General features: G+C 41.8%; 1 protein-coding gene across 5 annotated transcripts in view; it reads right to left on the reverse strand.

The window, feature by feature from the left end:
- EPHB1 (EPH receptor B1) overlaps window positions 1–26,963 on the reverse strand; it is a 481,329-nt gene that overhangs the window by 35,095 nt on the left and 419,271 nt on the right. For 2 of the 5 annotated variants that reach the window (XM_060242066.1, XM_060242062.1), the window contains 5 exons: window positions 24,836–25,017; window positions 18,992–19,154; window positions 12,667–12,775; window positions 11,228–11,292; window positions 527–649 (listed from right to left, as the gene is read on the reverse strand). In XM_060242066.1, coding sequence (XP_060098049.1) covers window positions 527–649; window positions 11,228–11,292; window positions 12,667–12,775; window positions 18,992–19,154; window positions 24,836–25,017 — 642 coding nt within the window. The remainder of the gene's footprint in view (window positions 1–526; window positions 650–11,227; window positions 11,293–12,666; window positions 12,776–18,991; window positions 19,155–24,835; window positions 25,018–26,963) is intronic. The other 3 variants (XM_060242063.1, XM_060242065.1, XM_060242064.1) reach the window with 3 other exon arrangements.

Here is a 26,963-nt window from a genome sequence, read left to right on the forward strand (position 1 = left end):
GCATATTAGGGCACACCCCCTGACACCAAGCCAGCCGGAACTGCATTCCTGTGTGTTCCTCCTAAAAAAAAAAAAGCCCTGGATTTATGTAAAATAAACATATTGAATGCTGTGATTGTCTACAACTGTTTTACGAAGCTTATTAGTATGAATAGCTAGAAATTCAGATGAAGGACATGAAGGCTTTTTCATCTGAAATCAGCTAACTGCTCTGAGAAAGTAAGATTCCTGCTATCGTAGACAGAGAGATGCCATAAACTAGGGAGCTATTGCCCTACCTATTTACTGTTAATTAAACCAGGGAGCACAACAATGTATTAAAGTGAGCCAATTAATTAAGAACAGACTCTTATATCACAGAAGATCTGGTTAGGCTTTCAGGAGGAAAAGTGTCAGTCCATTGTTAATTGAGCCAAATGAGCCTGAAAATTCAAAGTGGAAGAGGGAAGGAAGGAAAATGAAAAGGGGGGGGAGGAGAAGGAGAACAATGGCACTGAAAACCTTCCCAATGGGAAATGAGTCACACCTGCTCCAATGACTTCTTCAATCTTCACGAAAGACACATCAATTTCCTTGGCAAACTCACGAACAGCTTCATTGGGATCCTCGTAGGTAAAAGGGTCAATGTAGATCTTCATTCCTGGGGAGCCTTCTCATTTGAGAGAAGAGCCAGACAAACACAGGGAAAGAAAAAAATCATATTCATCTCTGGGAGGAGGCATCAACAGCATGTCTCCGTAAACCTTCTCCCTCTCCTGCCTGTCTTCACAATTATCTCCTTGTAGCTCCCCTATTCACTGTCCTTTTGATTTAGGGATGCTTTCAAATCTCTCTAATGCCCATTTCTTCCTGACATTCTGGAATTCTGGATTATGAGATTCTGAATTTGTAGATAGTACTGTTTATGAACAGTTTGCCACTCATGTCTTCCTGCCCCTACATTATCAATGCACATGTACTTTGATTAAAAAAAACTGCAAAAAACAAAACAATCTTTGTGTGGCTATATATACCAAGATTCTGTGTGTGTGCTACCAAGATGCAGAGTAAAGGTAGACTGATGCATTCACAAATTTGAGCATATCAAAGTTGCTTTTTTGCAGTGTTTCATTAATGTACATGAGCACACAGGTAATGTAGGAGGTAGAACGAACTGAAGGAAATTAAATCTCCAGCAACTTGCCTGTTACAATTCCAAAATTAATGTTAGAAATTCTGCTGGTGAGAGCAAAATTCAGGAGAATGAGAATATAGGACACAATACATATTCCAAACTGTAAAGGAACAGAATAAGAGAAACTCCTGATCCTCACATTATTCTCTACTTCTCAACTTTTCTCCTGCATTTCTCCTTGAGATTTAGAACATATTAGTTATAACTGGCAGATTGGGAGCAGACCATAGGTTGCACCCAGAAAGTGGGTGCACAGTGTTATTTATTGAAGTAGTAGCAAATCCATTAGCAGAAAAGTCAAGGAAAGAACTTCAGGTAGAGATCAATATTTATCAATCTGACACCTTTTCTGTGTAGGTCTGATTGCAAGGGTTAGACTGAGTAGCTGTGATAGCAGTGGAGTGCAGAGCAAAAAAATAAAGAGAATAGCAGCATGCTAGGAGGAGAAATGGAGTGGAGCAGAGAGACAGAGAGGGAAGAAAGAAGGAAACCACTTCAAAGAAAGTTTTCTCAGAAATACAAAAAGAAAAAAAAATCAAAAGGATTCAATCAGAGTAAAAGGAGATCATCACTGTGCCCTTCTGAAAGAGGAGGCACACACAAATAGATGAAAGACTTAAGAGAGTGGAGAAAGCCATTTGTCAGCTGTCCAGCATTCTAGGAGTCTTCCAGCTGATTCAGGCTGACCAGCCCTGTACCCTTTACTTAAATTCCTCCTCACACAGCTGTCTCTTTTTTTGAACTGAACATTCTACCCACAAGAGCAAAGTTACAAACCCAAACTATTTTGCTGGTTTTATGGCAAAGACAGTGGCAAGTTTATGATGCTTCCTGTCCATGCATAATTTAAGGAGGGTTTTTTGAAAAAATTACTCAACACACCTTAGCTCTGCAGCTGCTACTAAAATGACAGAATGCAGCAATTACAAACAAGTGAACATCCTAATGATAAAATACAGCCTCCATCATAAATTCTCCAGCTTTACTTTAGCCTTCTAAAAGTATTGCAAGGGCCCTTACAGCAGACTGCCAAAGTTTTACCAGACATAGTTGGGAATTTGTATGGTGCTGGAGGGAATTTGGGAGGCTGCCGGTAGGAATTAACTTTGGTAGAAACCTTGTTATTTCACTCATTAAATTTTAAGAGAAATCTCACACTCAGGAACTCAAATTGTATTGGTAGGAGTACTTCCTCCCATCTGGTGTACGTTAAAATCACAGTACCATGAATCTAACAACGACCACTCAAGTGCTATGCAATTGTGCTTTTCAGGTGGCGTCACCTGTTATAAAGGTGTCAGGGATGTTTCTGATTTGTGTCCACGTGGTATTCACGAGAAATGAGAAAGTCTCACGCGGCATATGCCTCTGGGGCCTTTTGTTGAAGGGTCATCCTATTACCTTGCTTGTCACACCCAGTAGCGTGCTGCTGTAGTTATGTTTGTAAAATCCAGAAGATTATAGCTGTAGTCCCCATTCCTTTGAGCATGAATGGAGGGGTTATGCTTATGCCCATGAAAATACAACCTGGCTCAGGTAGGGAAAGTGGCCCAAGACAGATAAAGTACCGTATGCATTATATTATATTTTCACCATTGACTTGGAAGTCAGAAGACCAAGCTTGTGTTCTTGACTCATTTAGGAACAAGAGTCTTCTGGTTCAGAGATATTCCCCTTATCTGAATAGCAGGTTCAGATAAAGAAATAAGGCATTCCTTCCCTTGTCTGAAGCTACTTTTCCACTGATCTTTGTACTGTAAACTAATTCCGGGAATGTTTGGTTGTGTACCTTCAACCAAATAATGGTATCATTATTTTGTTACTGAAAAAAACCAAAATATTGTGGATGATCTCTGTAATTAGCTTTTAGAATAAACTGTACATTTATTTTTTCACATATTAGCTATATGGGGAAAAATAGCACACGCTCTCTTTTCCCCTCCTATTATTCATTGTAGGCCACATCTTCCATCATCTCCCTCATTCAGGCCCAGATTTGTTCCCTCTCACCTTCCTTGTGTTTGAAATATTTTTTTTTAAATAGCAGAGGTCCTCTACTGCTCCTCCACCTCACCAGGTTATCTGGTCCTACCACCACCACAAGTGTTTATGCCAGAGACCCTTTGTTAAAAAACTCAAAAGTCAATATTATGCAGGTCTTATTTGACCAGGAGATATATGAATATAGAATTTAATGTTTCAGTCCTTATCTTCATAATTATTTCTGCTTCTTGAAATTTATGTAAACACACTGTACAGTTGCCAGATCTCAGGCTCTGACCCATGAACTCAAATTCTGAGCCTTAATCTCAGGGCCTCAGCGCAGCAGATGGAAGTGTCTGGGATGTTAAATAGCTAAGACAATTGATGGCTTCTTTTAAGACTTCTGTGCATGCCTGCTTGTGTCAAGTATTGAAATGTGCATTGGAGAGGAAAGGCAATCATCTGGCACTTAAGAGTTCAATGACATTTTATGCTTAGCAAATAGTTAATTTCCATGCCATTTTAATTGTCTTTTTTTTTTTAAATGAACTGGTGAATAGTGCCTCTACTCACAGCCATGTGATAGTGACTAGTCATATTTAAATGCATTGTACATTACTATTACTAGTAGGATGTGAAAGAACTATTAGTACTACTGTTCAATGTGACACCACTGGTTCTACCTCCTGACATAACCACCAGGCTCTGCCCCCTGAGGCTGGCAACTGTAGTCCTCAGCAAGGATGAAAGGTATACATCACAACTACTAGTGAAATAGGTTTCTAGTGTTGATATCCTGCATATGCCATTTCAGATTTTCAATTGCTGAAATTGGAGGAAGCTGTCTAGCCCATAAGCCAGGAAACAATTACTTACATGCCAATCTTAAGCATATTAACACAGAAGTAAGCCCAGCTAATGTCAATGGGACTTACATCCAGGTAAGTGTGTTTAGGACTGCAGCCTTAATTTCTATATAATTCAACTAATTAGAGACAAACAATACTCATTAGCTACTGAATTAATATAATTAACAGCTCCAGGGCATGTGATATATAAAGATCTCACTTGGAAATCCCAAGACTGGAGAGGAAGGAATATTGAACTATCATTTTATCTTAGGATATTTCCAGAAAGAGTGATTTTGCTTTGAGAGTCAGGAACAGTGATTCAGCATGCTTGACATCCACAAACCACATGGGAGTTTTGCATATCCCTGTACCAAGTGCTGCTTATTCTGATGGTGGGCCAAGTCTAGCAAATCAATGTGGGTGGCATTGTCCACAGCAGCTACTGCAGTGTAATCAGCTCCACCCCACATACAACCCTTGGTACCTCTTCCTTGAAGCTGCCCTGAGCCCACTTGCGGGGAGGACAGGATATAAATTTAATACAATACAAATAAAATAAATAAAAAAATAAGTATCCTTCTACTGCTTTTGGTTTGGCTCTGTAATAGTAAATCTACACACAGAGGAAATTGTTTTTCTGGATGCAGCCATAGGCATAACTGGGACCAGAGCTCTAGTCTTCCGCTGCCAGTGGTGAAGCTGCAAGGAAGCCATCTGTGCCTTGCCCAGTTCATAAATCTTTTTACAGCTTCATCACATACACTTTAACTGTTCCATAAATTCTTTTACAAGTGCAGCTGATGCTCTAGCAGGATTACAAAGGAATTTACAAGATCATAACCAAGGCTGGTTTACAGATTAGAAAAGCAAAACAAACATATAACACAGAAGGATCAAGCTGGGGGACACAATGACCTTGCACCTCATAACTGTAACCTTGGCTGGTCTAACATGGCTTTTCAGTGCTCAGCAACAGAGAATACCAGAGAGCAGACAGAAAGTGTTCACTGCATTAACAAATGGCTCGTTGCTCTTTACAAACATGAGGGAATTTGCTAGAGTTTAGAACCAGATGGTTTGACGTATTTGGAACAGCAGGTATGAAAGAGTAAAGATCACAGAACAGAGAGCCCATCCGATCAGTGATGGCAATAACATTTGAAGTTCACACAGAAGCCAGGGTGTGTATGCAATGTGAATCTCCCCAATTCAAAAAGTCTCATTGCACACTGAATCAGGCCCAGACCCCTTTGAATCCAGGTACGGCCCAAAGACTTTTCTGTACCTCAAATGTTGTATGCTTCTGCCTCTCCAGCGATGAAACAAACAAAATATACATCTCACCTATTCTGCTTCTCATTGTTTTCAGGGTCAATATCCTGAATCTTGCCCAAAAAAATTAGCAAAACTATGTTTGGCAACAGAAATTGAGTACAAATTCCCTGCCTGTGTGCATATGGGAGACAGTATTTGCACATAGCTCACTAGCACAGAGAGGCTGTATTCAGACGGGCAATTTGGGCAGACATATCCACCCCCACACCTGGATTAAAATGGTGCATTTACACATACACATCTGGGCCCCGCAATGCACTTACTTTTACCTTGCCGTCCAACATCTCTATGTTGCTTCAAAAAGTACCTCGTCACTTCCCTGGCACATTTCTGGCCTGTCTGAAAGGCCAGGATGCACCATGGAAATGCTCTGCAAGCACACAAGTGGTGTGGCTACGCCTTTGGGGCACAAACAGTCCATGCCTCTCTCAGCAGCTGGGTGTGCATCACCTGCTCAAGGCTGGGCACCTCAAACCGCGATGGCACATTTAAGGACTTCCCAGCAGCTTCCACATGGAGGCTTTTACAGAGGGTAGCCATGTTTGCCTGCAGTAGTATAGTTTGTTTTGTGTCCAGCAGCACTTTAGAGACCAACAAGATGCTTTCAAGAGTCAAGGATCACTTCGTCGGATCCTTTTCTGGTGAAAAGGGCTTTGACTCTCTAGCTTATATCCTGAAAACCTTATTGGTCTCTGCTGGACTTAAATCTAGCTGTTCCACATGGAGGCTGTAATGTTTCATCTGGCCTCAGCAATAGCATTCTTAAAAGGAAGCTGGTAACATTTTAGAGGGCAATCTGCTGGTAGGCTTAATGTGAGAGTTGTCATTTAGCTTGCAAACTGTAGATAATGCAGAAAAAAGGTGCCTACAGAAAACTTCCCTGTGGCTGCAGTCAGATGGGCAGTTTGGCCCAATATAGTTACTAGTCCCTAACAGATTAAAATGGGCACATTCACACAGCCACTTCTGGCAGCCATTCCCTAGTCATACCCTATTGTAAACCAAGTTGGATATGGAATAAATAGCCACCAGAGGAAGTCTGGTGCTTACGGATCCCCACATTCATCCCACCTTTCTGGATGTCTGAACTCCTCTCTTGTAAAGTCAAGCCATTTGGGAAGTCTGAAGCTTCCTTTCCATTCCTGCCTCTTTTTTTCTCTTTTGGATCAGGTAGCAATGTGTGCATAAGTGCATAATCGACCTGGCAGTAGTCATTCTGGATTGGGAGTACCCAGGGGAGTGGTTATGACAAATCCCCCCCCCCAAAAAAAACACCCCTCTCTCTTGTACTGCATCAGAGTTTCTGTTTGAGACCATTCAATGGCTGACACAAGGGTAAATGTACTAAAGTCAATGGGACTACTCTTGTGTAAACCTGCATTCCCCCCTCCCCCCGTTTATTCCAAGGAAGACAAGCAAAGAGAAGGAGGCTGAGAGGGGCCAGAGTACTTGGCAGAAAGATTGTGGCGCTGTCAAAAATGAATCAGAGTTTATGCATATGGGTGAAAGAAAAAAAAGGATGCCACAAGTTGACTTGATCGACCATGGGGCAAGTGTGTGGTGAAGCCAGTTCAGGGGGGAAATTAAAAACCAGTGCCTCCAGGTCCTGATGGCATATACCTGAGCATTCTTAGGAAACTCAAATGTGAAAATGCTTATCTACTAACAAGTATATGTAACCTACCACCAGTGTTTCCTCTAAGCTGAGTTAGCATGAGCTAGCTCACAGATTTTTAGCCTCCACCTCACACCTTTTTGTCTTAGCTCAGGAAAAATGGCCCCAGAGCACAATAATTTATGCAGTAGCTCACAACTTTAATGCTAATAGCTCACAAAGTAGAATTTTTGCTCACAAGACTACAGCTTAGAGGGAACACTGCTTACCACTACAATCAGCTACTATACCAGAAGACTGGAGAGTGGTAAATGTTACACTGATTTTTAAAAAGATGCCTAAAGGGGAATCAGGAAATTGCAGGCCAGTTAGTGCCTGATCTAACCTCCAGGTGGGTCCCCCAGAATTACAGCTCATCTCCAGGCAACAGGGTGGACTCTATGGCAATGTACCCCACTGAAGTTCCTGTCTTCCTCAGGCTCTACCCCCAAAACTCCAGGAGTTTCCCAATCTGGATCTGGAAACTCAACCCCCCATCTCCCACTACTGGCCAGAGGGTACCTGGCAACCCTATTCCGGGCAGATTAGTAGAAACATGTAGAGGAAGAAAGCACAAAGAGAGAAAATCAGCATGGCTTCTGCAAAGGAAGTCCTGCCTCACCAACCTTGTGGCATTCTTTGAGAAAGTGAACAAATATTTAGCTAACAGTGACCTGGTAAACATTATATACTTGGTCTTTCAAAACACTTTTGACAAGATACCTCACCAAACACTCCTGCATAAGATTCGCAGTCATGGGATAAGATAACTGGTGCTCTTATGGATTAAAAATTTGCTAAACAACAGAAAGCAGAGAACAGAACTAAATGAATGGTTCTCTCATGGAGGGAAGTAATCAGTGCAGTGCCACAAGGTTCAGTTTTGGTGCTATTTAATTTGTTCATAAATAGAACTGGGGGGTGAACTGTTTACTGGCCAAGTTTGCAGATGATACAAAATTCTTCTGGATGGTAACACCAAGCTCCAGAAGGATATCCACAGATGGGGTGAGTAGACAATGTGGCAAATGAAGTTCCATATCAGTAAGTATAAGGTGAAGCACTCTGCAACAAACTATCCCTACTGTAAATGGTAATGAAGTCTAAACTTGCTAAGACTTGCTTCGGCGGGGAGGGCGGGATATAAATATGAAAAATAAATAAATAAAGACTGAGAGGGCAAGAGACTTTGACTCAATGACAATGTTAGCCCAGTGTGCTGCAGCAGTGAAAAAAAGCAAACTCTATGCTGGGGATTATTAGGAAAGGGATTGAAAATAAAGAAGTGTAGTGTTCCTGTGTAGATCTATGATGTGGCCTCATGTAGAATATTGTGTGCAGTTCTAGTCATATGATGAGTCTGACCATGGATGTAAACTGTCTATAGCTCTGAATCTCACCACAGAGTTCTTGGATGAGTCAAGGAACATCTTTGCTGTGAAGGATTCATAAGGTGAGTTTGCTCCCCTTGCACTCTATAGTCACACTCCTAAGAAATGCTATAGATCTATTTATTTATTTAAACTGAGTTCTACCTAGTCTTTCTAGGATCCCCAAGGTGGTTTACACAGAATGAGACACAGCTGATTTGGAGATGCTTCCATCTCCTCTAACACAGCAAACATGCTGGGGTGGCATCCCACCCAATACTATCTCATTTAAGTCCTCCTGGCTGTTTCCATGCCCTTTCATCAAGTCTTACTCCTCTGGCTGATTACAATTGGATAGTCTGTTGTCAGGCTGTTTTTTATACCCTTCGCTCATGATGAGTGGTCTTTTTACTTGCTTGTGGCAGAGAGAAAGAAACCATATGGGGGGAGGCAGCCTTGCCTTAGGTGAAGTGCTGAATGATGGCACCTGATATCCAATATATCACAGACCTTGGTATCTCAGAAGATTTGGGGTGACCGGTCTCCTCTCTTCTTTGTGCCTACATGTTTCTTATATAGAACCTCCCTGGCATTTTCTGGCACAGTATTGCCACCTCCTGTACATATTTCCTTTCTCTCAGCTCCAACGGTTACAACAAATGAGACCCTCAGAGTTGTCAAACCCTCAAAATTGAATTCCAAATTCTCTCACATTTCCATTTATATAGCAAGCACAGGTACTTGAAGCATATATTGTCCCTTGCTGCTTAGTAAAAAAAAAAAACCTCCAATAAAAAGTTATGGTCTGTAAATGAAGTTTGTGAGCTTTCACTGAAATACCAGGGTTTTTTTATTTAGAAAGCTGATACCAGTGGAGCTTTATACCTGTAACTGTAAATTTTCTGTAATTTTAACAGTCCTTTTGTATAATCAATTGGTACAAATATGGCAGCATAGCATGACACTTACAGTGGAATCATATACAGAATTATTCCAGTCTAAATTCACTGCAGTCAATGGCTAGAGAAACTCTGCAGAGCATTACACTGTTAACCAATCAGAGTTTGAGCATATGTGTTTACACACTTCTTTTGAAACTGGCTGGGAAACACATAGTTATTATTTTCTGACCCAAACCCCCAAAAAGCTTAGAAACTGTCTAGGATGACAACTGCCGTCATCCCTATTATTTACATTGGTCTAAAAATGACTCAATTGATACTTGTGTTTTCAGTTTCATTTGCTTCTCTTTAAAAAAACAATCCAGAGATGTTTTGTCCAAAGTTAAAATTATGACAGTCTCAGGGCAATACAGCAAGGCAGGAAGTGCAGCAACAGCTAAATGTTTAACGTGACACCTTAATTTCCCCCCTTTGCAGCATACTTGTGGTAAATCTTTAATTCCATGGCTGCATGTTCATGATCCATCTATTTGAATTTCAATGAGTATGTTCTCTTCTAGACCTTAGGCTCACATTTTCTTTTTAAAGAAAGGGAAAGTCTGAGAGGCTTCTTTTCTAAAGTGCAAATTGGATTTCAGCTGCTCCCAATTTGGTTTTCTTCCACCTATCTCATTTCCTGCTTTGGCTGTGGTTTACTTAGGTATTGCTTCTGGCTGTAATCTGAAGAGCCCTAAAGAGCTGTGTGCATTTGTGTTGGAGATTTCCCCTGAAACACCTGGGAACTGTTGAATATAATTGTTTGCAGCTGGTACTGCATGCGCAGTAAGCATGTAAAGTATATGAAGGTGTAGGCAGATGAGGGTAGATGGGCAGTGATTACTCACTGGCCAAGATTGCTGCCTTGCTATTTTATTATCTTATTAACTTTCCTAATACAGATTATAAAGGCTTGTTTGCTGCTTTTTGCAAGAGTTCTGTTTGCATTCTGGGAAGGATCTGAATATGATCTGTTTATTAAGCTGATGAAAAGTCATTTGCTTATATTTCACTGTGACTAATGAATCTATACATTTTTAAAGGTGGAAGTTTTTAAAAAGGCAATTTGTAGACTGAAGAAAATAAAATGGGTTGTTTGTGGATTCCCACCAGGACTTTGTATTTGCCTGTCAATCAAACAATAGCAGGCATCCAAGCAGTTACTTTCCATAGTAATTCATGATGAGTTTCCATCCCTGGTGAGCTAAAGTCTACTTTCCAACCATTTTGGGGAGGGCTGTTTGCAGAAAGACTGACAAGGCTATAAAGTAAATAAGTGAATTAAGCACGGATGACAAAAATTTCCATATCCCCTGGATCTTCCATTTCTTGAATTATTTATTGGTTAAAAATAATACTAAATTCCACAAAGTTGCTCAAAAGCCCAACCTAAACAAAAACCAGGAGACCCAATTATCTGAGACTGAGGATTTTCTCCAGTGCTTTTTGAATCCTTGTTTTCTCCTGGGTTCCTTGATCTGTTCTTGATCTGCTCTACTGAACATATCTGAAGGAAATCTCCATTCTGATATACGCTTGAACTTTTCCTAGAACGATGCTTGCTTTTGCTTTAAGCTCCCAGGTGATATGTTCATAAGCACTATTCTCTATATTCCACTTTTTCAGGTCAAGGCACTTTTGGCTAACACTTCTAAAGTCAAAGGTATCTACAGCTTCCACAATATCAATGCTGTCCCCCACCCCAAAGATCTCACTTCTGTTGTCCATTTCCCCTGTCTCCCCTGTATGTCTTCCACTTCCACTTCTGCCTCTGAATCTGGTCTCTTTGTTTCATGACCTCTCCACATTGGACTGCAAACAATATTCCGTTTCCTAATCAAGTTCAACAGAAAACATTTGGATGGGGTTCCATCAACCTTTCCAGCTTGTCCCCAACTGTCCAGAGATTTCTTCATACTCACCTCGACCAGTGCTATAGTGCTGTAGCTTATCACTGTACACTGCCTCTTTACTGTAAGCTCGCTTCCTGGGAAAACAAAGTAAAAAATCTAGTTCAGTCAATGCCCACATAATATACTTTTACACAGACCTTATTGCCAAAATAGCATAAAGCTTGTTTACAGTATTGTAAACTGATATGATATTTGTTCAAAACCTTTTATATCTAATTCCTCTAATTAATGACAAATTACCTAAGTTACTCTGTATTTGGTTAACCCATGCCAGAAAGGTGTTCTGCAGTGTCTACCAGCATTGTTTCCTTTCTGTACTACAGTGGATGACTTTTGTTTTTCTGCCACCTTCCTATGACACTGTTCAAAACATCTCACTGAGGAAGGCACAACTGCTACCGCATTTAAACAATCATTACTGGGCAATATGGTGCGGATTTCTGCAGCTGTGTCAGGGATAACTTGGAAATCAGAATGCAACCTTTTAATTTGGTTTTAAATACCTTAGATTCACAGGTCAATGGAATAAGGTGGGGAGGGAGAATTCAAAGACAGGCCAATCTGGCACTATTCATGGCACCAAGATAGCCAACTATGGAATATTGTACTGCATGGAATACTCTGAACTTCCTTCCTCTACAAGGAAGCCATGATCTGTGTGATTTTAGCTCAGAAAGATCAAGATTGGTAGTCTGTCTAGCATTAGAAAAGAGCAAGAATCCAGTAGCACTTTGAAGTCTAACAAAATTTGTGGCAGGCTTTTAGCTTTCATAAAGAAGTAAGTAGTGAGTCATGAAACCTCATACCCTGCCACAAATTTTGTTAGTCTCTAAGGTGCTACTGGACTCTTGCTCTTTTCTACTAGCTCAGAAAGGATATAACAACTGGAAGGCATCAGACATACTGTTATCAGCTCTCTAGGAAAAGAGCTGAATACACTGACTTCAGAGTATCTTGCTACACATTGTTCTTTTGATCTGGCATCCTTTGTAAATGGAGAACACATACAAAATTCGGTCCTCACATTGTGCAAGAAAGTGTTTTCTAGCTGGAAAATTTCAACTACCAAATTCTTAGGACATTTTCTGTGCCACTATCAATCAGGTGTGGTGTAAATTCAATTCATCCAGCAAGGCCCTACTGTACAGCCATATAACATATACTTATGATGCAGCCTTACACCGAAAGAGTCCATCAATACAGTCTTATCCCAATGTCAGCAGCTCAGCAGGGTCTCAAGCAGATAAATATTTTTTCCTAACACTTCCTACCTGAAGACTCTTTCATTGAAGATATCAGAGATTGAACCTGGGACTTTCAGCATACAAGGTTTACACTCAATTAAAGAGCCACAACTCCTCCCCTTAGACAAGTCCATGGTCTTTACCCCCAAAAAATCCACATTTTGAAATGAAAAGGAAACACTAATTATATGTGGCAAACTGTACCTGCTGCAAACAATTGAAATAGCCACCAAGGAGACAATAAAGACAACTCCTGCAGCTGCAGACCCAGCAATCAATGGCAGTTGCTCTCTCAATTCTGACTTGTAGTCATCTGGAAAAGAACAAGAATTTTCATAATCTTCCTGCCTGCTTATAACAGCTCCCATCGCTAATTGTACATCTCTTCACTATAATTTGCACCCCATTATTCCTCCTAGAAGTTAAGAATGGCATAGATTGGACTATCCCTTTTAAATTTATTATTGATTATGTAGGTTAGGTTGAGAAATGGTGATTTCCCGACCCCACCCCCCGAGTTACCCATTGAGTTTCATGGTTCAGCAGGGATTTAAATCCAGGTTCCCTGGTCCAAATATGTCACTCCATCCTCTTACAGCCAGTTTCTGCCATCCTTGGAAAGCACTTTGCTGTTTAAGCCTCAGAAACACTTAATAGTTTATGACAACCCCACATCATCTGTTCATCTCAGACAGTCAGACAGTTTGAGGTACAATCCAGAGAAATGCTGGACATGCTGGAGTCCTGCAGAAATTAATGGGACTAAGGTCCCAAGCTAGACATTACAGGTGATACAAGTTGGAACATGGGGGCCCACCCTGACTTGTTGTCACATCTTAGAACTGTGTAGGTTACCTTAAAGTCACTCCATTGGTCCAGTGGACTGTGTGGCACTGTGAGGAGAGAAGACAACATGCTGTTTTTGTCAGCAAATAGCCATGGAGTCAGGGGCCTATTCGTCCATTTCTCTGGCTCCACATGTTCTTCCTCCTAACTTGCAGCACCTCACAATCCAATGGAATAATGGAGCAATTCTAAGGTAACCTTCAGAGTTCTTCCATACAACAGCAGTTCAGGATGGGCACCCACATCCTTACTTGTGTCTAGGGTTGCCCTGGCCACCAACAAGAGATAGGGGGTAGGATTGCCAGATCCAGGTTGGAAAACTCCTGGAAATTTAGGGATGGAGCCTGGGAAAGACAGAAACCTCAGAGGGTACAATGCCATAGGGTCCATCCTCCAAAGCATTCATTTTCTCCAAGGGAATTAATCTTTGTAGTCTGGAGATGAGTTATAATTCTAGGAAATTATACCAGGTCCCACCCAGAGGATAGTTTCTTATTCATGTCACACATAATGGATAGTTTGACCCTGAACTATACAGAAGGAATAAAGCCTTTTTATTTCAAGAAGACATGCCTAATATTCAAGAGGACATGCCTGTTGTTGTTGTTACCATTGCTACTACAAGGGCTGCCAAGTAGTAGCTAAAACATACAAGATAAAATTAAATTATAAAACCATTAAAGTCAACTCTCCTTCCAAACATTCCTCAAAACAATTTTAAAGTATTTTAAAAGTGGAGTTAAAATACATACAGAACAGTTAAAATATATTCAAAACAGTTAAAATACATACAAAACATAAAACATTGATTAGGAAGGAGGGATCACTGAGGGAATGCCAAACAAAACAAAAAAAGTCTTCACCAACAGTCAGAATGTGGCAACAGAAGGAGACAGACAACTCTCCCTGGCTAGAGAGTCCCAGAGCTTTGGTGTTATGATCTAGAATGCCTTCTCCTGGGTTGTCACCTGCCTGATCTCAGAAGCTGGGGCACCCAAAGCACAACCTCCAAAGATGACTGTAAAGGATTAGAAGATCTTTCAGGCATGTTCGTCCCAGAACACACAGGACTTTGAAGGTCAAGACCAGCACTTGAATTGTGCCTGGAAACAAATTGGAAGCCAGTGTAGGTGGGTTGACTGGAGTGATATGGTCTATACAGCCCCCTCGTCAACATCCTGACTGCAGCGTTCTGTACCAATTGAACTTTCCAAACATTTTCAAGGGTAGATGGCCATCTGACAGCAATGAAGATCCTGTGAATTTAGGGGGAGGTATTTGTGGGTTTCCTGCATTGTGCAGGGGGTTGGACTAGATGACCCTGGAGGTCCCTTCCAACTCTATGATTCTATGATTCTAAGGGTAGCCCTATGTAGAGCGCACTCCAGTAATCTAATATAGATGTAATTAGGGCATACACCACAGTGACAAGATATTTTCTATACAGGAAATACCATAGCTGACTAACCAGTAAAAGCTGGTAAAAGGCACTCTTGGCCACAACTGGCACCTACTTATTCAGCAGTAGGCCTGGGTCCAAGAATACCCCTAGACTATGGACCTGTTTCTTCAAGCGGAATGCAACCCCCTCAGGAATGACTGACACCATAAATCCCAGGTCAGACTTTCTGCTCACTAGTGGCACTTCCATCTTGTTGAAATTAAGCTTTTCTTTATTAGCCTGGATCCACTCCAAAACTGCCTCCAGGCACTGCTCCAAGGTTTCTACAGCCTTCCTGAGATTAGCCGGAAGTGTGAGATAGAGCTGAGTGTCATCCAAATATCGGTGACAACACAGTCCAAATCTCCAGATGGCCTCACCCAGCAGTTGGATATAGATGTTAAAGGCTAAGGGGATGGCGATGGATGTTAAAGGCCAAAGGCTAAGAGGCTGAACAGCAGTCCTCCAGCACCACTTTTTGAAACCTACGCTCTAGCAAGGACTAAAACCACCACAGAACGGTGCTTCCCAATCCCAGTCCGGAAAGATACCATGATCAATGGTATCAAAAGCTGCTCAGAGATTCTCCTTCTGCACATCTCTCAGGCACAAGTTATTCACCAGGCTGACCAAGCCTTTTTCAGTCCCATAACCAGGCCCAAAAACAGACTGGAAGGGATCTAAACAATTTGCTTCATCCATAGGGTTCCCAGCCTCCCACTGGGAGCAGGTTTTTCCCAAGTTCAGAGCCTCCAATCTGCTGGCACAGGATTGGCCAGAGGGGGAAACCCTCCCCTGACATGCATGGCGTGATGACATCACCCAGAAGTGACATAATCACACTGGGAATGTTGCCCAGGGACACTCTAGCATTTTGGCAAAAAACTCAATGGCACCAAAGAGGGTTTTTTACCAAAATGCTAGAGCGTTCCCATGCAATGTGCCCAGCGCAATTACATCACTTCTTGGTGATGTCATTGAGCCATGTGTGCAAAGCACACATGAGGAAAGTCCCCCTGCCAGCAGCCAGGTAAGACCTGGCAACCCTACATCCAGGAAGGCTTGTGTAAAGAAAATGGTTCCTTAAAAACATTAGTCATTTAAAAATCTTTGGTTCAGGCCTCAAATATGGCCTAGAGAGAGTTTCTAGAGATAGAAGAGACACAGCTAGCAAAGCAAGCTGGCCTTGTTATTCTTAGATAATACTCAGCTGTGTAGGGGAGTGAGTGCCTAGCACTAACTTCCAATTAACATATTCCAGCAAACTGAGGTCTATGGGTTTCACCTGTGAGAAAGGGGCTCAGACAAATCTGCGGTAAGTTTCATTTCTTTTCAACCTTGGCACATTACGCTATAGATCATTTGTCCAGCAACAGAGAGTTACATCACCTTTAAGGGTTTTCATTGGCTCTTCATGGCTGGAACCATGTTAGACCTTTATACATGAAGACAGGGTTTTTTTCAGTTCAGTGTGGTTGCTTGTGAGTGTACTACACACCATGTAGTTGCTTCAGGCAGCCATCTTGATTGCTGGCCAAACACCTTGTTGGCCCTAGCTGACTCTGGAGACAGAGCTGCTTGATGCTGAGAACCTTCAGCCTGAGATGGAATAACATCTGGTAACTTGGAATCATGTTATCACTGTAATAGGTAGTATAAGCAGATTGTATGCCTCAAACTTCCAAGTAAGTTGTTCACATGCTCAGACTGAATAAACTGAAAATATCCCACACAATGGGACTTTGGCACCCTGGCACCATCCAACCCTGTCACAGCTAATGTAGAGGACAAGGCAGAATATATATGAGAGATTTTATCTTCAAAGTGCTAAGCAAAATGGTCACAGCCAGCCATCAAGCATTCCACCTCCACATGCAGGCCAGATCCCAACAGGCCTCTGACCACCTGGAACAGCTCCACTGACCTATGCTGTACAGATGCAACGGTGGCAGAAACATTTCTTTGCTGTCAAGTATGTTTTAAAATAAGCTTTTGCTCATGTCCTATTGGATTCAGACCAAGTTTCCTCCACTCTCACTCTAGCCATCGCCCTTATCTTTTCATCACCTGAAGACCCTCAGTAAACTAAGGGGCTATCTGGGATCTAACACCTGAGAGAGGGTGCCTGCCCAGGAGCTACTGTATCAACCAGCTGGGTTGTCATTCCAGAGTTCAACCAGGATAGCAACAGCAGCACCAACAAAAAAAATCCCCTACAGTCATCAGAAAGCAATTTAGATCCATCCGGCTCTGGAGGCAGATAATCGCAATGGACACCTTCCCCCCCCCACACACACACACCTCTGCAGAGTCTTGGTATCCCTGTAAGACTAAACTCAAGCAGGCAGTGATCTGTCCAAGACAAAGGAACAGTCATCAATTCCTCTACCTTCAAATCTTTGCCAGCCACCCTCTGGTTTTCTTGATAAGCTGTTCAGATATAGGACACACTGTCTTTGTATATGTACAGTTTCTGCCACAATGGATCTGTTGACAGCATTAATTAAAAATAATAATTCCATTAACATTCTGACACTCAGTCAGTAATGCCCAACAGCTACACATAGCACACACACCATAGGCTTAAAATAAATTCATAAAATAGAAATATTTCACACCTACTTTTAATTTTCTTGTTCCCTATTTGCAGTTAATTGTTGGTAACCTGCTTTATCTCCTCCCTGATGCTTAAATCCTGAGAAAATTCTCATCTAGCAATCAATTATTATTTAATAATGCACAGTATCCATTCTTGTTAGGTTTCAATTAGCTGCTTGTATCTGACAGTTTTTCTCTGGGTCTGTCTAATTGTAAGTATTAGAAAAACTCATTTTTTGAAAATATCCTTCTATTCAGTCATGCAGTGTTTGTGCATGCTCCCCATTTCCTTATTCAATTACAATGCTTTGACATTAGATAAGGAAAATAGTCTCAACATAGTCTCCTGGTTAAAGCATTTAATGGAAGAAACCTCCCAGAAAGAGGGGGAAAGATATCAAACCAAAACTAGTGTAGAAATTAATACAGCTTGATCATATACTGAATTTACCTGAAATAAAGATGACCCTGAATGCAAGATGATCCCCATAATAAAATGCTATACACAAAATATTTTTATTACCATGCACACTTGGGTTCATATATAAGATGACTTTCTTTTTCTCAACGGCACATCTGGAGGAAAAACCCTACTCTTCCTTTTGGATAAGTATAGTAATAATTGAAATGAGACCTATTAAATACCCTGAATTTGGGAGGAAAACTTAACAGCCACTCAAATAGCCCCTTTGAGGGTTGCCAAGTGGAGTTGTGCTGCCAAGAGCACTTGGGAGGCATTCCAGGAGTGGACAGAGACATCGTTGATGCACTGACATGATTCATCTATGGTAAAATCAGCATCAAACCATGGACTTTTGCCCAAAAACCAGAGCATCACCCCCAGTGTCACCAACTCAATGGTGTCAGTTCTGTGTTACATCAGTATGTCAAGCTATTTGAGGGTGGGGTTTTTCCCACCAGCCAGCTGACCTACAGTGGGGTGGAGTATGAGAAAGCAGGGGATCCCTTGCCCAGACCTGGGGAATGGTAAGCCTAATTATGCCCTGCACCATGTTTCAAGCAATGCATACATTTAACTTAAGATCAGTGCTCTCATAAAATCACAGGAGTTAAAAAAATTATAGAGAAAGCTGCAATTGTGATCATGTTCTTAAATATAAACTAATTCACAACAGTGATAAGGCTCTGGACCTTCACATGTAGTGCCTTTGTCTTTCTAAACTGTAGTTTAGTAGAAGTTGGGAAAGGTGCACTATACTACATTCATGTAAAAATTCTCTGTACCGTTCAATAGCAGCTATTCTTGGAGGCAGGACTCGATGGATGACCATTCTGGCCCAGAGAGTCCATTGAGTCCCTATATCTTCCCAGTTTGCATGCAAACACTGAGAGCCCATTCATATGCAGAAAGCAAAACATTTTTAAAACAATCACTTAGACGCTCAGGGAGAAAACAGAGATAGGAGATTTCAACCAGATTAGTGCTCCAGCTGGCAATTAATCAAACATCTCTGTAAATCACCTGGCTCTCGCCACGCTACCCCACTGGGAGGTGAGGGTTTGGAGAGACAAGTTGATTTAATCCAATTACAGCTTGGAGGTTTGAAAGAAAAGTGCAACCTCCTTCTTCCTCTCAATCAGCTTTCATCCCCCATTCTTCCATCTCTTTTCTCTCACACTCACCATCCGTTAGTGTTTGGAAGCACATTTTCCCACTGTATTTCCCATAGCCAGCCACTGTCCGAGCCCGCACCTGTACCACATACACCATCCCTGGCCGCAGCCCATCGATCCGTGCTGTGTTGGTCTGGCTCTTGGCCATGGAAGAGTTGTACTCACTGTGGTCCTTCAGGGAACAGCAAATAAAGACAAAGTATTATGAAAAAGAAAGGAAACAACATTGCTTCCATCACTACTCCGTGTTGGCAGATCTTTAAAGCTACAGTGGCAATGAAGAACAATGATGCATTCATTACAGGGAGCATGCAAGTCAAGCTATTTTTGAAAACTTCCTGTTTAGCTCGATGCATGAGATGGAGGGGCATGATGACTGGTAACTACACTGTTCTATTATCTATTCAGTATCACAAAGATTCTGTATTGGCAAAAGGGGAGGAAGGGCTGGTGAAGTTGAGGCTTTTATGCAGAATCAAAGAGTACCTCTACTATATTTTCACCTATCTGCAATACTCCCCTCAGGATTTTTTTCCCTGTAACTATCTATGATATAACCTTCACATGTAATCAAAAAAGAAGTTAGTCATGTTGATAGCCTCCCTTTCAAAAATAAACACGGATAAATGAACACAAAGGGAACCTTTAGGTCTCCAAATAATTAAAAATAAGATGAAAATAAATCAAAAGCTTCACACACAAAAAGAACACAGCAGCAAATGGTTAGGTCTGCTGCTATATACCACATTAAAAAATAACTGGATGAGCATTTTTGTTTTGGTGGTCTATGGAGAAGCAATAGTTCTCTGGACAGTGATGAAGAATAAAAAAAAATCAATTCACCAAATATAGTACTAGCCTTTGAGGAGAGGAGTTATGTCACATTTGTTTGATTGTATCATTAAAGGTTGCCAACAGATGTCTGAGACACTGTACAACCACATTCTGCATTACATTTGCAACAGCAGTGAATGTTTTGACTGGGAGAGGATACAGACTATCGCATCTTGAGTGTTCAGAAAACGTGATATCCCTGCAACCAAAGTGCCCCCTAGAGTGAAAATGTATACTGTCTACAACAAAGGAAGAACAAATGTACATTTACAGTACAATCCTAAACAGACTTACACTGTGATCAGGATTGCACTGTTGGCATACAAAAATATGACTGCATAGGAAAGCTTTTAGCTGCAGAGTAACAAGTTCAGTATTCAGGGCATAGGGATTTTTGCTGGCCTGCCACCTTTCCTAAAGGGCAGCAGAAGCAAAGCTGGACACAAATCCACATACACAAGTTTACCACTTGAGAGGATACAATACAAAGTGATGACATACATGTGTGAAACAGCCATCGCAAACAAAATGCAGCAGGCGGAGCTTTCACATCACCTAACATCCCACGATGGCATTTTTCACAGGATGCAGTTCACACATTAAGTTGTGAGTCATCATGTGATGAGTCACTGAGCTGATCAAATGCATGTGTGAATTGGCCCTGTGGCCTACAAATATAGCTATCCCAATTGCCTACACTGCACTCAAAATAAAGACTCAAAAATAAACATAGGAGATAGGGGGCTGGGGTTATTTCAATATAAGAATTCAAATATTAATTGGAGGTATGAATGGGCATCTGTGTTCTAAATAGTTTCTCATTTCATTAGCAAATGTTCCATACCCTTCTTGAAATGTTGCCATGAGCTGCCTACAAAAAAAATCCTTTAGATGATCTTGCTGCTAAGATTTGCTGCTGAAAATGCAGGTTTTGACTAAAAAATGCAATTCAATATTTAACACTGTCATCAAATTTTCCTTTCACTCTCTGTTCCTAACCTCAACTCTGCTGTGATAACGGAGGGGAACTGTAAATAAACTTCCAGTTACAACAGCCCACTCCAGTGTTCTGACACAATGAAGACTGCATCAGGCATATGAGCCATCACGGTCTATTGTCTGTGTGACAAGGAAACCTGAAAAAACAATGCAGCTCTATCCATTGTTTTTGGCCTTCAGATTGCCATGTACCATTTCTTATACTTCATTTCCTAGAAAACTGTTTGACAGAAAACTGAAAGCAACAGTCAGTTGCCCAAGGTTACTACTGCTTGAATTTAGGACCCCCTGATATCTTAAGTTCTACTGGTTAGACCAGCATCACACTGAGTACCAACAACCCTCAGGCAGCTGCAGTAAATTTCTCCATATGTACCCATTTTTAACACAAACTTGGCTGGCTACCATTAGCATCTCTTGCATACATATGTTGATCTTTCCATATTCCATATGTTCTGTATCATATATTCCACACCATTCAGATATACTGGAAATTAAGGATTAATACAAATGTGACAATGCAAAGAGGTGCTTGCTGCTGGCCTCCCATATCTGTGTAGAGCATTTGCAGTGATAACCAATGCCAAGCATGGGCAACTAGTCTGCACAGTCACACTGCAATTGACACTTCCTTCTTGAAATTTGGCATTTGCTATCATTCACACTGTACCCCAGGGAGTCATGGGCAGAACTAGTTCTTAGCCTCAGCTACTGCAGTCTATGCTGGGTTCAATCTACCAAACTCTTACAAGATAATGAAACAGGAGTCATCTCTGGCTTTAGAAAGATATTACAGACACAGGAGAGTAGATCAGAGCTGACAAAGAATTTGCTATATGTCATCAAAGCTACCTCTGTCTGCAGGATGCCACTCCTAGCAAACTATTGACATCCGGAAACAATAATGCACAAATATGAGGAAATGAAACAAGTACACACAGCAAGCAGGAACCAATGGGGAGTCCCTGGCTGCAGTTATTTTCAACGTATTTTAAAACAACATGGCAGAAAAGTTTAGAGAAGTTTGGTATAGTAAGTCCCTTTCTGCCACAACTATATGAGGCAGGCAATTTAAAAGTAAGAGGATTAAAGAGGACAGATAAGGTGAGACTCTGGGTTCCCTGGTAGGGATGAGCATTCGGTTCGGCCGAACCGTATTTACAGCCGAATCACCACTGATTCGGCTGTATACGGAATAGGCTGCAGCCGATCCCCATAGGCGCCCATTATACGGCAGCCGAATACGGCTCGCCGTATACTTACGAATGGCTATTCGGAAGTATACGGCTGTCAATTCAAAAGGCGGGAAAGTAGCTTCTGCAGCCTCAAAGGAGCTGCTTGCCTACTTTCCCGCCTTTAGTTGCTTTTTCCCGCCTCTCCCATAGCCTCCCTGGGATCAGGGAGGGGGGGAGGGGTCAGAGGAGCCCCAGCAGCCAATCCAAAGCATGCATTTGCAAAATGCACTGCAAATGCATGCTTTGCAGGGCTTTTTAAGGAGTCTTCCTTCCTGGCTGGACTCCTACATTGCTGCTGTGTGTGAGAGATTGTGCTGCTGCTGGCTGGCCCTTGGCTTCAGCTGCTGCCTGCTGCTCTCTCATTCAGCCTTACCAGACTTCCCTGGACTAGAGAAGACAAGGTAAGACAATCTTGGGGTTCTTGTTTTTATTTATTGTTGGTAAAAGGACTTTTTAAGACTTAGAGTCCCTTTACTTATCCAGATTTGGGTGGTGGTGGGGTAGCTTATTTGGGGTTAGGGGGTTAGGGGTTTCTTCTTGGGGAGGGGGCCTGGGGTGGGGGGGTTGCCAATTTGCCCATATCTTAATTTAGTGAGAGGACTTTTAAAAGTGCAGTGTCCTTTTACTTCTCCTGATTTGGGTGGCTTGGATTTCTTGGGGTTAGGGTGAAGGGGTTTTTTTGGGGGGAGGGGTTGGCAAAGTTCCTGTATTGTTAAAAGTTAATTTTTTTACTGTTTTAAAAGTATTCAGTGTTTGATTTGTTGCTGCTGTGTTGTGCTGCTGCTGTTACTCTTCTCTTCGGGTTCTTGGGGGAGGGGTGCTGTTTGGCCTAATTTCCATTGTTTAAAAGGCCACTTTTGTCCCCCTTTTCCTGGTTCTGGTTTTAGGGGAGGGGGTGTTGTTGACTGATTTGGCCTGAGCTTTCTTATTGGTGAAAAGGCCATTTTTTAACACTTGAGTTGCTTGGCCTTTTCTCCTGTTGTCCCTTTTCTTGGTTTGGGGGTGGGGGTGGGGGTGTTGTTGACTTATTTGGCCTGAGCTTTCTTGTTGGTGAAAAGGCCACTTTTTAACACTTGGCCTTTTGTGATTCTGCTGGTTTTGTTTTGGTTTTTTTAAATTACCTCTGGTTGGTGTGGGGGTTGGCGAGGGTGTGTGTGGGCTGGGTCACTTTCTTGTTTTTATAGAGTAGATTGTGTGTTCTGTGGCAGGGAAGCTGGCACCTGGGTGAGAGACCCAGAACCAGCAGGCTTGTTGTGGTTGGCCAGCTCTCCCCGTGTTGTTTGGGGCAGGGCTGGAGAGCTGGCATCTGGGTTTGCTGTAGCCAGGTCTGCAGAGCAGACCTTGAGCAGATTGTGTTTTGTGTGGCAGTGACATTGGCAACTGGGTTTATATTGCTTCCAGGCCTGCAGGGTTCATAGAGTAGATAGAGGGATGTAGTGCATTTGGGTCCTATAGAGATTCTCTGATGTGGTTAGGTTTGGCTTTGGGTGCCCCAGGAATTGGACCCCCTGGTCCAATTTTTTTTGGCCTTGTGGGTTTTGTGTGGGACAGTGCCCTGAAGCTGCACAGCAGTTTGGGGGACTCTCCTCAAAACCCCCTGCTCCCCAGAGCCACTTTTCCCACGACAATTACAGTGAGGAAGTGGCTAATTGGGCTTTCCCCATCATTGTTGGCAATGGGCCTTTTGGGGAGCCCAAAGACAGGGACCCCCTGGCCCAATCTTTTTGGGGCTTGGGGGGTTGGAGGGGAGAGTCCCCTGCAGGTCCCCTGCAAATTTGGGGGCTCTCCCTCAAACCCCCTGCCCCCCAGTAGCCTCTAATTATGCCCTATGTTGCTATTGATTTCAATGGCCCATAGGGTATAATGATGGAATAGGGGCACCCTCTTTGGGTGCCCCTGGAATGGGATCCCCTGGCCCAATCTTTTTGGGACTTGGGGGGGTTGGAGGGGAGAGTCCCTGCAGGTCCCCTGCAAATTTGGGGGCTCTCCCTCAAACCCCCTCCCCTCCATGCGGCTTCAAATATACCCTATTTGCCATTGATTTCAATGGCCCATAGGGTATAATAGGGCCGTATATTCAGTCATAGCCGCGCATCTACCGTATATGCGGCTATTCTGAATGCGGTATTCAGGAGTGTACGGGGATTCTGAATTTTTTTCCCCCGTATACTTCCGAATCCGCGTAAAACCGAATTTTTTTTTTTGCACATCCCTATTCCCTGGCAGCAATAGCAGAATATAGTGACAGGCATGGAGTTAAGCACTACTGAAGGCTATATAATAAATCCCCCAAGGGAATTGTGTTCCAGGCACCACCATATGGCTAGATGGTACAGAACCCTGAAGGAACCAGTCCACAGAAGAGAGAAGTATCTGAGGCTTCTATTTTGACAGAATGAATATTTAACAGGCAAAAAAAAAAAGCCTTGTAGGGTGAACAGGAAGAATCCTGTGGTGTGATAAATCTGTACAGCAACGTAATTTAGCTGAAATCAGAAAAGTCAATAAAAAGAGTAACTAACTCCGTCTTACCCACCTCAGTGTCCAAAGGAAGGCTACAAGTTTAATTGGTATAGATTTTGGAAAAACATTTGGACTCTTTGCTAAGGAAAGTGCCTGGCTCAAATTTCATTGCAATCATTGGGTGCCTCCCCATTGACTTCAACCAGGTTTTGAATCAAATCAATACTAAACAGTACACAACACAATGGAAAAAGCAATGAGCTTCAGACCCCCAAGTCATGGCCCAGCCCAATTCCCTTCCCTCAAATACATTCAGGCTTACGGTGGCTGGTCTTGAGCCCATAGTGCTGCTAATCTCGGGGATGCAGATCCGGCTCACCTTCTCATAGTAACGGATCTCATAGTCCAGGATGATGCCATTGGGCTGTTCCGGCTGAGGCCATGACAGTGTGATGCTCCTCATGGTGGCACTTACCTGGTGCATGATGGGAACTGTGGAAGGAGCTATAGAGAAAGGAGGGAACAGGAAGTGCAAGAAAAGTGAAAATTAACTCAGGAAGAAAGGGTAAGAATACTCTGGTTAAAATAAAACACTGGGATAGGAGTAGGGGGAAGAAGGGGGCAGTGAGGGTGAGGGAGAAGAATTAATATTACATAAAATAATACAACTCTACAAAACAGCCAACAGTATTTATTATTTTATCTTATTTCATTAGATTTGTATCCCACCCTCCCTTTACGGGCTCAGTGTTTATTTGCACATATATGTGCAACAAACAACAAATAAGTGCAACAAACAAGATAATTTATTTCCATACTACAACAATAGGACAATGCTCAGACTTCCTTGTAAATGGTGCCAAGCCCACAACTGAAATTACCACAACACAGACTAGAGAATGTTAACATGAACATGACTGCCTGCCAATGTTATCTTGCTTTAACTCCCTCACTTACATGTGAGGTGAACATCTGATTGGATTGTCTAGATATTTTCTGTTTAAATTTGTCTTGAGCACTATGCCAAGGAGCTTTGTGACTACACAATAGACTACAAGACCCAGGTGTGCCTTGCTAAGAAGTCGCAAATTTGTGCTGCAGTTTGCAAGTGGTTTTACATTTGTGTCATCATGAAAATTATCCAGTATCCTAAATAAAATGTGATTTGATTTAGTATGTTTATTTGCACTTATATTTTATAAAGAAAGTACCCCATGTTTATTTTATGTTCTAATAGTAACAAATATTTGAACTGAAATATTTGATGGGGGAATAATATGTTTTAAATATTATATCAAAACAAATTCAAAGCTTTATGTAGAAAGTAACTTTATTAAATAATGCTTGTAAACATTTGATGAAAATATAGCATGCACTCCCCTTACATTACTTCAGTTTGAGAGGAAAAAATGCGCTGAAAAATGTTGACACATGAATTTTAGTACACACAAAGTGCATAGTGCATCTTATGCTGTGGATGTAGTTATCCATTTATTTATTTCATCAGAATTTAATTTTCATCCACAGAGATCACCGGGGTACCTTATCACTTGTATTTCTTGCATTATTTGCCTTGCCCTTTGTCTTCTCATAAACTTGTGGGGAGTGGGGTCTGCCACAAAGTGAAGTTTGGAGATTTTAAGAATGCAAATTCAGGGTTCAAACACACAAGAGGAAGACACATATTACTCCATCCATAAAATACAAATTCCAGGTTTGTAGCCTCAATTTACATCAAAGCTGTGCACAGACAGGAGAGGATCATTAATCCTTCAACCTCCAGTCTATTTGCTATTTGAAACTGGGCTATTTCCTTTGTTATTAGCATTTTAAAAGAAAAAATACAGCCTTTCTCTTTAAAATTGTAATAGCAAACCAGGGATTCCAGTTCAAACAACAGAACTGAATGGATGTTGAAAGGTTGAACACCCTCTCCATTCCCTGCCTGGCTCTGACGCAACCTTTGCATGAGACTACAATTTGCATTTTATTAATGGAACAAGACACACAATATTTGTCTGTCTGAGCCCTCAGAAATAATGTTTGTTTCATAATTTCTATCTTGCTTCATTCAGCAAACCTATTTGAGGCAGCTTACAGACAAATTAAAAACAACACAAACAACACTGGCATATTAAAATCACTTTAAAAATATTATCCATAGAAAACGTTGGTAAACAAATTTTTTTTAATGGCGTGCAAAAGTTAGTACACTTAACAGCAGCAAAACATCTGTGGGGAGTTGTATAATCAAGGTGCCAGCAAAGAAAAAGCCCTGTCTTCAGTGGCCAGCTATTTTCTTTCAGATGAAGCTGGCACATGGAGGAGGAGTTCATATGATGCCTGCAGTAATTAGGCAGGTTCATAGGGGAATAAGTGGTCCTTCAAATAGCCTGGGCACAACAACACCTGTTCATAATCTTGCTGATTGTTTTTCAACTAGTTGAAGC

This window comes from Heteronotia binoei, chromosome 6, assembly GCF_032191835.1.
Source record: "Heteronotia binoei isolate CCM8104 ecotype False Entrance Well chromosome 6, APGP_CSIRO_Hbin_v1, whole genome shotgun sequence".
Classification (NCBI taxonomy): domain Eukaryota; kingdom Metazoa; phylum Chordata; class Lepidosauria; order Squamata; family Gekkonidae; genus Heteronotia; species Heteronotia binoei.